This window comes from Equus quagga, chromosome 3, assembly GCF_021613505.1.
Source record: "Equus quagga isolate Etosha38 chromosome 3, UCLA_HA_Equagga_1.0, whole genome shotgun sequence".
Taxonomy (NCBI): Eukaryota; Metazoa; Chordata; class Mammalia; order Perissodactyla; family Equidae; genus Equus; species Equus quagga.
The window spans coordinates 19,893,458-19,908,644 of NC_060269.1; the positions used below are offsets into that span (position 1 = coordinate 19,893,458).

General features: G+C 33.6%; 1 protein-coding gene across 9 annotated transcripts in view; it reads left to right on the plus strand.

The window, feature by feature from the left end:
• LARP1B (La ribonucleoprotein 1B) overlaps positions 1-15,187 on the plus strand; it is a 132,155-nt gene that overhangs the window by 17,456 nt on the left and 99,512 nt on the right. For all 9 annotated transcript variants that reach the window (XM_046656671.1, XM_046656676.1, XM_046656668.1 and 6 more), the window contains exons 6-10: positions 2,574-2,717; positions 2,954-3,119; positions 6,572-6,716; positions 10,543-10,717; positions 14,856-15,028. In XM_046656671.1, the coding sequence (XP_046512627.1) occupies positions 2,574-2,717; positions 2,954-3,119; positions 6,572-6,716; positions 10,543-10,717; positions 14,856-15,028 (803 nt within the window). The remainder of the gene's footprint in view (positions 1-2,573; positions 2,718-2,953; positions 3,120-6,571; positions 6,717-10,542; positions 10,718-14,855; positions 15,029-15,187) is intronic.

Below are 15,187 nucleotides of genomic sequence, written 5' to 3' on the forward strand. Positions count from 1 at the left end.
GCAAAGTTGTTTTCCAAATTGGTTGTACCATTTTACATTCTCACCAGCAATGTTTCTTTCCTATTTGTTAGGCTGTATGTTATGTGGAATTTCCCATGTGTTGGATTTGGCTGATTGCTTTGTCAGGATGTCCTTTAACGTGTTCCTTTGTCTTTTCTCTATATAACTGGTAATAAGAGCTAGGGGTTTGATTAGGTTCAGGTTTAGTTTTGTTTTTGTTTTGGTGGGAATCCTTTGTAGCATGTGTGTGTATGTGTCTTAATGTATCACAGCAGTAGGAATAAAATGTCTGGATGTCCCACTTTCAGTTGTGTTAATGTTGAGTTGGTTCAGGTGTTGTTAGCTTTATCCATCCATCATAAAGTGTCCCATCAGTCTTTCATTTAGTGGTATTTCTTTCATTAAAAATCATCCCCCAGATATATTATTTCAACAGGGTTTGCTCAGATTTCAGAAAGTGGAGGAGGACAGGAGGATTTGTGGAAACAATTGGATGAACATTTGGTTTTATAGTTTTCTGCTGAACTCTTTTAAATCTGATAATTTTTCAGGCATGTTGTCCTGTGAATGGAGAATAAGGCTTAAGAAAATTTTACAAACAATATTACCACTTAAAAAGTTTCCAATTATATTATGAAAATTTTTAAACTCAAAAAGTTGAAAGAATTGTACAGTGAATACTTGTCTAACCACCATTTAGTAATTTTCCTATATTTAATTTATCCATCTTTAGAATCATTTGAAAGTAACTAGCAGATATCTGATGTCCTAAGAAAATGTAGCATCCAAGAAAATCAACACTAATTTTCTAATATCATCTAAAATCTAGTCAGTTGTGTTTGCTCAGTGGTCCACAAAATATGACAATAAAATTATAAAACTTGTCTACAAAAAAATTGAGACATTTTTTGCCTCTTGTACCATTGTTTCTCAAATATATCACTTGAATGTTTTATTCTAAAAGTGATATATATTCATAATTTAAAATTTTTTGTTATTAGATATCGGGTATAAGCAAATATGTAAGATTATAAAGAACAATAATATAATGAACGCTGGGAACTCAGCTCCCAGTTTAGAAATGCCCGTTACCTTTGAACTTCCCTGTGTGCCCTCTGCAGTTTCATCCTATTGCCTCCTCGCGGGAAAAAAAAGAACCCAAATGTTTTAGTTTTTTTGAATGCTTTTGAAATTGGCATCCAGTATGACTCCATTCACATATTCTTTGGCACCAATTTTTTTCACTTAGTCTAATTTTCTTAGATACATGCATGTTGGTTGTATTGCTGTGATTCATTCATTTTTCCCCCCTGCTAAAGGGTGTTTCACTCTTTGATAAAATCTGTTCTTTTGGTGGACATTTGGATTGTTTCCAGTTTTTTGATATTAAAGTACTGCCATGACCATTTTTATGCATATTTTCCAGTAAACATGTATAAGAGGTTCTCTAGGCTAATTTCTTCAGACAGCAACCTGTGAGTGTGTTATAAAATTGATGTACTGGATCATTATCAGGTTTTTCAAAAAAAATTGGTAGACTAGAGTGCTTTACATGGTAAATATTTTTCTCGTGACAATTGTGTATAAATCACAGAAAAATTTTTCTATGTGTAGGAGGGCTTAACATACAATAATGCTTACTGTTATTTATTTATTTTGCTGAGGAAGATTTGCCCTGAGCTAACATCTGTTGCCAGTCTTCCTCTTTTTCTTTTTGTATGTGAGTTGCCACCACAGCATGGTCACTGATGAGTAGGTGTAGGAACTGAATCCTGGCCGCTGAAGCAGAGTGCACCGAACTTAACCACTAGACCACTGGCCACCAGGGCTGGCCCTGTTCTATGTTTTCTATTTTGGTTACCATTTGATGTTACAAGACCTTAGGATGTTTGTTAGACTAGGGTGAGTGAAATACTCTTTCATTGTCTTAAGTTGCATTTCTCACGGCCAGTGAGACTGAGTACCATTTTCTATATTTGTTATCCATTTGCATTTCCTTGTTTGCCCTACCTGTCTTTTACCCATTTTTCCCATTGAGTTGCCACGTGTGTGTGTATGTTTGTACCTAAGAGAAATTTGTATGAGTTCTATATGTATTATGGATATAATTCCTATATTTTGCTGCAGGTATCTTCTCCCAGTTTTTGTGTTTTCATTTCCTTTTTTCTTTAAAAGGAACATTTTTTATTTAAATAGAAACATTCTTTCCTTAAACATTTTGTGAGCGTAAGTATTTTTCAGGCACTTGATATAGTGCAAACTCAGTTGACTTGAAATTCTTGAATCTTCAACAGTATAATCTTGGCAAAGGACCTCTTTATCTTTTTCATGTGTTATATTACTTATTAGAATGTCTTCTTTATATATCAGTACTTCTATGGGCCCTCTTTTATGCCAGAGACATTTTGACAAATTCCTATCAGATCTCTTAAGTTTGTATCTATCTGAAGAATGGCTGGTTATGAACAGCTATTTACAAAATGAGGAGGGGTGGTTACCATGTTTTCATAAAGATAATCATGTTATTCAGTGTTGCAAATTGGAATGTATAAAAATATTTTCATTTTAAAAAGGTTGGAGGCGTGATAGAGAAAAGAGAGATGATCAAGATGAAGTTTCCAGTGTGAGAAGTGAGGGTGGTAATATTCGAGGTTCCTTTAGAGGCCGAGGAAGAGGCCGGGGACGTGGAAGAGGACGAGGCAGAGGAAATCCTCGAGGTATGACATGATTATTTGTTTTGTTAAATTAGATGACCTTTGAAAAAAGTGTTCAAGCCCTCTGTGAGTTTTTCCCACTATCCCATATAATGTTTCAACTTTTTTTTGTCTGATAATAAAGATGGTTTTATATTGTTATCCCTTGAAATACTTTACTTTGGATTTTTCTTTATAGTAACTATTTCTGTTTTTTTTTTAATCTACGATCACCTTTCTTTTTCTTTATTCACATCAAGTGAACTTTGATTATTCATATGGTTATCGAGAACATGGTGAAAGGACTGATCAACCATTTCAGACAGAACTTAATACCAGTATGATGTATTACTATGATGATGGTACAGGCGTACAGGTGTATCCTGTGGAAGAAGCATTGCTTAAAGAGTATATTAAGCGCCAAATGTAAGTCGATCAGACATAAGCACATGGGATAGAACAATCTGTTACAATATCAAACTTGAACATCATTGATAATGAATAGGTTATAACACATTTTTAAAGTTGTTTATTAGTAAAATTGAAAGATTTTAGTAGTAGTTTATACTTTTTTGTAGGAAACGTTAGTAAAATACGTGTTTTTTAAAAATTTATATTTGTTTCATATTATTTGTATCAGACTCCTGCTTTCTCTACTATTTAGGTATTTCTCTGCTTATAGGATATTAATTAAAATGTCATGGCATAATATGAGTGATTAAATATAAGAATATAAAACTGCTATGCATATATTTGAAATTGAAGAAGTGAAACTTGGCTTATTATTTGCGAATGTTTATATTAAAATTTGCAAATGGATATAAATGGCAAAAAATGGTGGTGGATATCTTGACTTAATTAGCAATTGATTTGAGAATTCTAAGTTTAACTTCTAAGTTCTCTCTCTTCGTGACATGTATTATAGGGGAACTATCAATTCTTTTAGTTCAAACTTTTTACCTAGTTCTCATAATAGTTGCTTTCAGAACTCTGAAATTGAAGTTAGGAGAATATTAGTTTGTTCTGTTGTCTTTAAGAAAAAATAATTCCTCTGCATATTAGTATTGTATAGAATGTTTTGCATATTTATATAGTGTGTTTATATAGTGGTAAGAAAAATGTTCCCAAGTGATTTGCGTAACTAATTTGCTGGAGTTACAATTTTCTTGTATCCCTACAAGATGAAGGAAAAAGGCTATTTTTGAAAGGGCATAAGCAGTTTAAAAACATCTGTCTTTATTTAACAAAGAAAATGGACCTTACACTCTTCCTAGAAAATAATTTCTTCATCAGCATCAGCTAGGCGTCTTCCTGGGATGCCTTCATGGTGGATTTGATTGACTTACGATACGAAACAACTTATTTATTTTTTTCTTGATTCTTTTGTTACAGTTGACGCAAACACTGAAGAAAAGGGCCTTTTTATGGGCAGGAAGTTTCTAGCATGTGGCTATCAACTTCAAATCACTATTCCTGTCTTTCTTGTAACTCTTGCTGCCAGGTCCCTTCTGAGACCTGACAGTGGACATGCAGCTCCATGTCAGGATAATCGGCCTCCAGTGTGCTCATACAAATGAGGGAGGAGCAGAGCTACTTCAGTGTTGACAAAATTTCTGATCATGCAGTGTAGAATCCAGAGCTTCTAAGGTAGGACATGATAATGTCCCCTAGGACACTGAACAAAATGTCAGACACAGCATTGGGCATGACTCCTTTTGTTGTTGTTATTGTTTCAGCAGTAGGATTTTTGGCAGATGTTAGAGCACCAGGTTTAGAATGGCTCTTTACTGTTATCATTCTTTGATTAGTGGACATCTGGATTTGAGGAGTCATGCTTTTGACTTTGTGTCTTTGAGGTTTCTCATACGTAGGCAGGTTGGTTAGGGTTTAGATTTCTCTTTGAGGAGTTAACTGAAAATTTCCTTGCACTTGTAGAAAATTATGCTAGATGTATTTTGAAGTAAGAGGCTTAACTGTATTATGGATGGTTGAGTTTTTAAAGTCATTTTAACTGAAAATGTATATTTGTCATTTTTGATGTCAGAATATTAAAAATTTAAGATCTCAATTATTTCTAGCTGAGACAGTCTCTTGTGGCATTCAGACATAGAGATGAGTATGTTTGCAGTCCATTAGATGTTTAAATATATATGCGCTATAGGTAATGGGGTGATTTATGAATTTATTTAGATAGTGTGGTTTTCACTAAGTACTAGATTAAAAAGGCATCTTATTAATGATTCGGAGAAGTTCTCATCTAAGAACAGTTTTAACTTGTGACTAAATCAAATATCTTAATGTCTGAAAATTTAGAATTTAAGCGTGTGTATTATGTGCTCACCACATGCCAGGCACTGTGAAAAGGGCTTTTTGAGGTGTAACAAAAATCAAAATGTTCATTTCTTTGAGACTTAGAGTTTTTTCTTCAGTGTTTAAAAAGAGTAAATGATTTACTAGTGTTATTGAAAAGTCAGTAGTATTTCACTGATGTCACGGAGCTTTGTACTTTGATAGTTGGATAAATATCTGAGTGCAAAAAAACAGCTTGAGTAATTTACGTTTCTAAAGTAAGATTTTTCCCCCCAGTGAAAAATAGCTCAAAGCCAGTTTTCATTTATAGGTGATTATTTCTCCAAAGTTAGAATTTGACTTGGTTACTTCAAGGGTGTCTTTAGTCACCCAACCTTACACCCAAATGTATGAGTTGGTATGCTTTCTCATAATTTGCTACCCATCTCTGAAAACTTTCTTTGTGATTTACAAACAGTACAGGGTTATTAAACTGTAGGCCATATCATCATTGATGTCGTGTATTTTTGTATTATTCTTTTCTAGATTTTCTCCTATTTATCCTCTTGTTCTTTCACTCTAGACTCCTATTCTCATTTTCCTATATGGAGTATTTTTGTATTCTTTTCTACATTTCCCCCTTTTTATCCTCTTGTTCTGTCTTTCTAGAATCCTATCCTCATTTTTCTATTTGGAGGCTGTAATTTTAAACGTGTTTCTCAAATGCCATTACTGAATATATTCTCATATTATCGTTGTATCTTGGAACTTGTAGTTATCGATCATACAGTTTGCCCGTTTGCATTTCTCTCTGTACGTTTCTAGAGAAGATTGAGGTGTCTAAGCTTTTTCTGTATTTTTTCCCCCACGTACCTCATAGTGTCGTAGATATTCCTTGTTTAGCTATATTCTGTTCACTGTTGATGTCTTTTATAGTTCTGTCCATTAAAGAAAGGAGATCTTGAATCGTTCAAATATATAATTGTGTGTGTGCACCTGTGTCCATGTATTCACTAAGTTTTTACTAAGCATGTGCTGATTACTGGTTTCAGAAGTATTAAGCAATGTCAGTACCCAATTTAGAAAACAAAGCCAACTCTAATCTTCTCAGTAAACTTGACAAAGGATACTTCCAATATTCTGTTCTTCTCAGTGTTGGGAAAAAGTTACAAGGCAATCTATTGACAATGTGTTTAGCTTTGTTACTTAGTGTTTAAATGAAGCAAATTAAAGTGGCTTTGTAATGAAATTTTTCACTTAATTGACTCATTTAAAAAAATCAATTGTTGAAGTATTTTAAAGTAAAATGCTGGGTAATTTTTCATACTTAGGTAAAGCTGATCTAATTAGAAGTTAATATTAGTTTTTTGGAAGATATTCAGTACTCTAAATTCTCCTCGTGTGTAAGAGAAATTATTAACTTAGTGGGGTTTTGCTATTATTTCTTATATTTACCCTATGTTGTATTAACTATATAATGTTATTGATAAACTGGTTTTATAGCAATTGATAGTATAAGCAGTAAATATTTTTGTTTCCTATGAATAAATGGATGCAGTTTATATTTACTTCCTTGTTTCTCTTTTCAGTGAATATTACTTCAGTATAGAAAATTTGGAACGGGACTTCTTTCTTAGGAGAAAGATGGATGAACAAGGTTTCTTGCCTATTTCCCTGATTGCTGGTTTCCACCGTGTTCAGGCTCTCACTACAAACCTGAATCTCATTTTAGAGGTAATTATTCATTTACAAAACAGTCTCCAAGCAGTCTTTACTTTCTGTTCAGTCATGCTGTGAATCTAAAACTGCTCTAAAAAATAGATATTATAAAAAATTTAAGAAACAAAACCCAAAAACAATCGTAGTTGCCTAAGACTTAAACTGCATCTCATGACTTTTTTCCATTTTATAAAACCCAAGTAAATGTCTAAGCTTGGAAATCCCTCAAAGAATTACTAATGATGTTTCCACCTGTTTTAACCTGATCCTTCAAGGTTGAACATTGAACCTTCTTAGGTGTTCTTGATCCTGTAGTTTTCTTCAGGTTGCTGTAAAATAGCATGCATTCCCATTTATTAAAATTTTGAGCTTTTTTTTAATTTTTAAATTTTATTTATTTATTTTTTTTTGAGGAAAATTAGCCCTGAGCTAACATCCACTGTCAGTCCTTTTTTGCTGAGTAAGACTGGCCCTGAGCTAACATCTGTGCCCGTCTTCCTCTACTTTATATGTGGGATGCCTACCACAGCATGGCTTGCCAAGTGGTGCCGTGTCTGCACCTGGGATCTGAACCGGCGAACTCCGGGAAGCGGAACATGTGCACTTCACTACTGCACCACTGGGCTGGCCCCAATTTTGAGAATTTTTAATGTGCTACAGAAAGGCTAATTTAAAAGTCTTTCCAGTTTTGTTCTTAATGCTTTTCTTAAATCCTTTCCTGTCCTGTTCAAGAAATGCTTTCAAGATTTTTGGTTTCTGTTCCCTACATACCTACAACTGAATTTACACTTTTCCCTGTATAGCTCTATGAATTTTGACAGACTTCACCATTGTGCTCCTCTGTAGCCAATCTCTTTCTCTATACACAGCCCTTGGGAACCACTGGTCTGATTTTTGTTCCTCTAGTTTTGCCTTTTCCAGAATATCATGTAAATAAACTATATAGTTTGTAGCCTTTTGTTTCTGATTTCTTTCACTTAGCATGGTGCTTTTGAAATTCATTCATGTTGTTGCATGTATTAGAAGTTTGTTCTTATTGTTGACTAGTATGCTGCGGAATGGATGTACTGCAGTTTGTTTAGATTGTTTCCAGTTTTTGGAGTTATGACTAAAGCATAAAGGTCTTTGTGTGGACATATTTTCATTTCTGTTGGGTAAATATCCAAGATTGTGATTGTTGAGATGTATGGTAAGTGTATGTTTAACTATAAGAAATTGCCAACCTATTGTTCAAAGTGGGTTTAACCATTTTGCAGTCCACCATTTTGTATGAGAGTTCCATTTGCTCCAAGGCCTCATCAGCACTTGGTATTGTCAGTTTTTTTGAATAATATATATATAGTGGTTTCTCATTGGGGTTTTTTTTTTTTTTTTGAGGAAGATTAGCCCTGAGCTAACATCTACCAATCTTCCTCTTTTTGCTGAGGAAGACTGGCCCTGAGCTAACATCTGTGCCCATCTTCTTCTACTTTTATATGTGGGACAGCTACCACAGCATGGCTTGCCAAGCAGTGCCGTGCACGCAGAGAAATACCTAAATAGTAGAGAAAGCAGGAGTCTGATACAAATAATATGACACAATTTATTTATTTTTTCATGCTCCTGTTGATAGGCATTTCAGTTCTTGCCAGTTTGAATCTGTGATACTGTTGTGAACATTATTGTACGTATATTTGGATGGGCATATGCACTTATTTTTCTGTGAAATTGATTAACGGAATATATATATATATGCTTAGCATTTGTAGATACTGCTAAACATTTTTCCAAAGTATTGAACCAATTAAAAGTACCACTGTTGAGAGTTTGACTTGCTCCACATTCTAGCCAACATTGTTGGCAGTCTTTTCCCAAAACATTATTTTGAAAATTTAAACCCATGGGAAAGTTTCAAGGAGCTTTTTGTTTCTGTTTTTTAAATTCAGGTTTAAAAGCATGCTGTAAAATGTAGAGATCTTAGGTGTTCACTTTGAGTTTTTTGTTTAAAAAGTTTTATTAGTGAAATTGTATAAGACTGCTCCAAACAAAATATAGTCTCTTACTCTAGAAACTTCCTTAGTGGCTCTTTCCAGTCAATTATTACCTCCTCCCTCCCCACAAAACCACTTTTCTGATTCTATTAGCATAGATTAATTTTGTTTGTTCTTGACATTTGTGTAAATAGAATTCTTCTGTCTCCTGGCTCTTTCATTTGTAGTTTTAAAAATTCATCCATATTGTTGCAAGATCTGGATGCTGGGTATACTGGTTTGCTACTGAGGAGTCATTGCTTTTAGAACTTTCAGTGGATGAAAATAGGAGAATATATATTAGAAAAAAAAATACAGCTATCACCAATTCAAACCCCTTACCATAAGATTCTTCCTTATTTCCTTCACTCCATATTTCAGACTCTCTTTTCTTTGCGTATACTGATTCCCATCAAAAGAATTTGTTTGAGGGGCTGGCCCCGTGACCGAGTGGTTAAGTTCGCGTGCTCCGCTGCAGGCGGCCCAGTGTTTCGTTAGTTCGAATCCCGGGCGCGGACATGGCACTGCTCATCAGACCACGCTGAGGCAGCGTCCCACATGCCACAACTAGAAGGACCCACAACGAAGAATATACAACTATGTACCGGGGGGCTTTGGGGAGAAAAAGGAAAAAATAAAATCTTTAAAAAAAAAAAAAAGAATTTGTTTGTAAGTAATTTTTAATACTAATTTTAAGGCAATGTCCAGTTATGGAAAATTTAACATGAGAAGTAAGTACTATACTAATATTAAGGGCATACGAATGTAGGATTCTTTTTTTTTTTTAAGATTTTATTTTTCCTTTTTCTCCCCAAAGCCCCCCAGTACATAGTGGTATATTTTTAGTTGTGGGTTATTCTAGTTGTGGCATGTGGGATGCTGCCTTAGCATGGCTTGATGAACGGTGCCAGTCCACACCCAGGATCCAAACAGCGAAACTCTGGGCTGCTGCAGCAGAGCATGTGCACTTAACAACTCGGCCACGGGGCCAGCCCCTAAGATTCTTAAAGTAATACATATAATATGTCCTTCAACTAAAATATAGTGAGTTTTAATTTCTGTAAGTTAACAAGTATGTATGCTAAGTTTTTATATTTGCATTTTTTCCTAATTTAATTTCTATAAGGTGAATAACCTTGAATTTCAGTTAAAGTTCAGATCAATAAGACTTTAACTTTTATTTCAAAGAAATTTTGTTCTAGTTTTATTTCATCCTTAAATTTACAGCCTGTTTGTTTTTGAGAGGCACCATAGCTTGGTGGCTAAGACTTTTAGTGGTGGACAGATAGTAAATGATTTGAGTCCTGGTATTACCTCATACAAAGTCCTGTGATCTTTATCAGGTTTGTTTATTTCTTTGAGCCTTAGTTTCCTCATCTATGAAATAAGGGTAATTACACCTACCTTATACAGTATTGTGAAGAATCTATGTGTGTTGGTATTTCTTATCACTCACTTAATGGTGGTAGTTATTACAATAAAATATAATGCCTAAATTTTATTTGGTGATACTATATTAATGGAAGCCAAAAGGAAATATGTGAGAGAAAAAAATTGAGAATAAAAATTATAGTTAAAAGTAGTTTGTTTCCAGTTGATGGAATGACTATTCTGATTGTGAAAAACAGATTATCTGCTACATGTTAAATCAAGATATTTGTTACTTTACAGGGACAAATGATTTTAAAATTTGTTGTGTTTTAAGTTAATTTATGAATATGTATAGAAACATTAACCATCTGCTAATTTCAGATTTAATAACGTTTTAGGTTATTACAAGTATAGGACATATGAATGAAAGTTCTTTAATAGCTTAAAATTCCTGTTTATAGGCACTGAAGGATAGCACAGAAGTGGAAATTGTGGATGAGAAAATGAGAAAAAAAATAGAACCAGAAAAGTGGCCAATTCCGGGCCCTCCTCCACGTAGTGTGCCACAAACAGACTTCTCACAACTGATTGATTGCCCAGAGTTTGTACCAGGCCAAGCCTTTTGTTCACATACAGGTAACTGCATTTCATTTAGAGCAAACAGTGTAGCAGTAGGCTATTTGGTCCAGTTTACCTATCCTTTTTCTAAGTTTATTTAGATTCAATAGCAAAATTAAAGATAACTAAATGACTTTGATGCTCTAAATTCTATTCATATTGCCTCCCAAGCAGAGCTATAAATTAAATAGGGATTTAAGAATTATGGGTGAGGCTCTGCTCCATTTAGTTTTGGATTATTGGTGTACTTTATCATGTGTGAAATGTCTCCCTTTTGTAATTTTACTAAATGATTATAGATATATTGTGCCAGTTTTCCCTTTTGAAGATTGGAATAGTCTAGTAGGATTGGAATAGTCTAAAAGCCTTATTCTCAAGAGTGGGGTAGCCTTACTTTAATTCTGTAACCAATGTGCTTCAACCTTGTCTTGAAAAGACGAGATGACCTGTATTCTAAAGCAGAGTTGGGGTTCTCTTATGAAGTTGTTATAATTACAGATTAAAGAATTGGTGGTATTTAGAATTTCCAAAAACTGCTTTAATGTTAAGAATTTTTTCCTGGATCATTTTTAAGACATTCCCTCTTGGGAAAAAATATGTGTGCTTAAACCTTTTTCAGTCAGGGTGATGATCTGCTGATGCTCTTGGATGTCATTTGATCGGAATATGCAGAGGAATAGGTGACTCACTGAAATATCATTATAAATATTGGAACAAATCGTGCTGCAGAAATGGAAGCGACCAGACTTCTTCTGTGCAAGAATATCTACTCCAACTCCTTATGGAGGAGGTTGGGCCAACACTACAGTGGAGATAAACACCTTTGTGATGATGATGAGAGACAGACCAGAGGACTGCTGTTGTTTTTATAGGAGCTGCCCGTTTGTGTGTGGTTAGCCTGGGCTGCATGTGCTACTTTTATTCACGGTGGGAAAGTTAATTATCATTCTGGAAATATTGCAAGATTCTGTCTTTTCCTTCCAAACTTATGTACTTGTGTCCAGATCAATAAAGCAGAAATAGAGAAGCTTGAGTGGCATTTCCCAGATTGTTAGATCCTTTGCTATTTGATTTGCCCTTCGGTATAGTGTACATTGTATAACTCACGTATTGTAATATTTCATATGGACTATAAGAATTATTAGTGTGGAACTCTAAGGGATAAGAAATTTAAGAAATGAACAAGAGTATTTTTTTCTTTATTCTTCAAAATGTATTTTTGATACACCAGTATGAGAAACTTGGCCATCAATAAAGCTCTGATGGACAGTCTCACAGATGTTTTTATTTAAGTGTTTCTTTGATTGTTCTTTTAAATCTAGCCAGCAACTTGGGCAGGTGTTTTAAAAGTTGAAGAAAATTGACTTTTTAAGGTTTTTTTTTAAAGAGATACAATGTCTGATTGTATAAGTTAGTTTATTGTGTAAACTTGGGGTCCAAGATGACATTTTTAACTTGCTTATGAACAAGCATTGGGTGAGTCAGATAAAATATGAAATACTTTTTCCACAGGGTAGCTAAGATAGGTCAGTCAAGTTGGTAATGCCTGTCCATTAACCATTTATGCATTATTAATAAAATTACAAGAATAAAATTACAATGTCTTGTACATTTTTGTGTTTTTTGAATATACACTCATTTACATGCACATACCTATTGTGTGAAACATGTTAATGTATATTTAAATGTCAAAAATTGAGTTCTTTATACATCAGAAATCAGATGGATAATGAAGATGTATAAAAAGATGGAATGTTCTTAGAGTTGTGCTGTTTCACATTTACTGTAGGAATAAATATGGAAATTCAGCCTTTTCCCATGAATCCTCAAATGTCCGACTTAATAATTCCCCTCTGATAAGAAAGCCTAGTTCCTAAATTCAGTAGAGTAGTATGTCACTAAAAACTTGAAATGGAAATAAAGGATAGGAAGTGTAGATTGTGTTTGTCTGTACCTTTGGGTAGAGAAAAGTAGTAAAACTTTTATCTATATCCTTTTTATCTCAAATGAGAAGACCTTAAATTTCAAAAACATAACCCTTGATGTATACTTTCTGAGGAATTTGTATGGTAAAATATTTAAACATTTTTGATCCTTGTCATCAAAGAAATTAAAATTTCTGTTTTCCCCTCTATGGAGGTGGAATTGTCTAACATTTGTTAACCTTTGCACTGAACAGAGGACCTTAATGCACCAGAAAAGGTTCACTATGGGAATGGTAAGATGTTAGTTTTGAAATTTAGACTTTGCAGTTCTATAGAAATAGTATTGCGCTATCTACTCTTAAGTAAAAGGATTTTATTCACCAAAATTGAGAGTTCAGCTACCTGACAATCTTGTTTTTTGTGGGGTTTTTTTGCCTTTTAAAGAATATTGAATGAGCTGAGTGATTTCCTTTCGAAAGGTAATTTGCAGATGTATTCTTGAATGTGCCACACATAAAGTATATAATCCTTTTAAAGCAAGTGTATATAATTACCCAGAACTGTGATTCAAGGTGGATAAAAACGTCATCCTAGTAGATTCCACGGACTATATATGATGATTTATCTCTAGAGAGTCATGTTGAGAATTTTCAATTAGGGAAAGCAGCAAAGATAGATTTTTTTTCCTATATTCTCACAAATTAGAACCTGTGAGTGTCAAAGTATGTGTCTCATTTTTTTGTCTGTAAGTTTGATGTCAAGTAATCCAAGTTGTATTCAAACTCATTTGGTCTTGGAAGATTAGGGCTTTACCATTATCCTTAAAGTTTACACACATATGGTTTGAAATCTTTTCATTGTAAAAGAAAATACAGATACAGAAAATCACACGGAGCATATGTATAACTTAATTATAAGATGAATACCCTTTAAAAACTCAGACTTCTAAATTTTCTTATTTTACCCAAATTCTTTGGTATTTTGATGTCATTTGGTTATAAGCTAAGCACATGTAAATTAGTGAAACACTTGACTTTAGGGTAGAAAAAGTGTTCAATCTTAAAGAGCATATAGAGATGATTATATAATAAACTTAAGTAGGTATTTAAAGATTAAATGTCTGTGTTAAAAATAGTAGCTACTGATTTCCCTACCATGTGCCAGGTGCTGTTCTAATCATTTATACATGAACTATGCATAGTAATTTAGTTAATCCTCACAGTTACTAGGATGGTCGATTCAGCCTACTTTCCAAGCTTTATTCACTGCCTGGACATAGATAATTCATAGTGTTAGGAATAGGGTTCTCTGGAGTTAATGTTTTTCTCTTTCCTATAACTTTAATATTAATACTGACAGCCCAACCCTAGTATTTCACTTGTACTAACTACTTTGTTGATCAGTTGATGATGCACGTATCATTAATTAACAAACTTGTAGAGCAGCAATGTCCAAAGGAAATATAATGTAATATTTAACGTTGCAGTATTTTCAAGGAATTGCCTTTGGGGAGTAAATAATGATGTTTAGAATTTTACAGTATAAATTTATTTTAAAATAATTTTTATCCAAAGTAAGTCCATATTACATTATTTTTATTAAATCGTAGTGTGCAGAAAGGCATTTTTAATTCTAACATTTAATTCTAAAACATTTAAATGTTTTAAATGTTATTGCCAAGGAAGTTTAATGATGTGAAATTCTGACTATTTAGTATGTGCTAAGTGGGCACACTACATTTAGGTTAATCTTGTTAAGCAAAGGAAGTGTGAAAAGTAGAAGTATAGTATGCGTTGGTATAGATCCTAGCAGAACAGTGAAGGACTGGTGTTGTCTTGAATAAAATGTACATTTAGTCTAACTGTGGCTTAATAACATTTGAGATTCTATAATTTCATTTTTAATTAATAGATTTTAATCTTAAGATTTCACATAGAATTGACTCCAAGATAGATATATTGTCATCATTAGTAAGTGACTCTCATTGATATTCTTCAGAAGTTTGAGTTTGAGTGAATGTGGTCTGTGTAAGGGTTGGTGACATTTATTTGTTATTCATTGTTTTCAGTCAGATATATCTTACAAGTTCTTAAGGTTTGAAAACCATCAGAAAGGTTATAACTGTGATTGATTTATCATGTTTTTGTGGAAAAAAAAAAAAGCCCAAGAAGAAAAAAAGTATTTTCTAAGTAAGAGGACCATTATTTTAACTATAGAACTTAACATTTTAGAGTCTGCCCCAAATTCTCCAAGAATTGGAAGTCCACTGAACCCAAAGAAAAATACTGACACAAGTAATCTTCAAGCAATGTCTAGAGGTTTGTCTACCAGTTTGCCTGACTTGGACTCAGAACACTGGATAGAAGTCAAAAAGAGACATCATCCATCCTCAGTGAAATTGAGGGTAAGTTGTTGTAAACTAAGTGAAGAGTGATATCTCTTGGTTGGAGTGTAAGGCCAGTGTATTTTCTGTTAGGTGTATGAATCAAATTTGGAAAGGTTTAAAAAAATTGTAAAAATTGGAACCATTGGCCTTCACTAAAAACTTACGGGTTACTCAGTA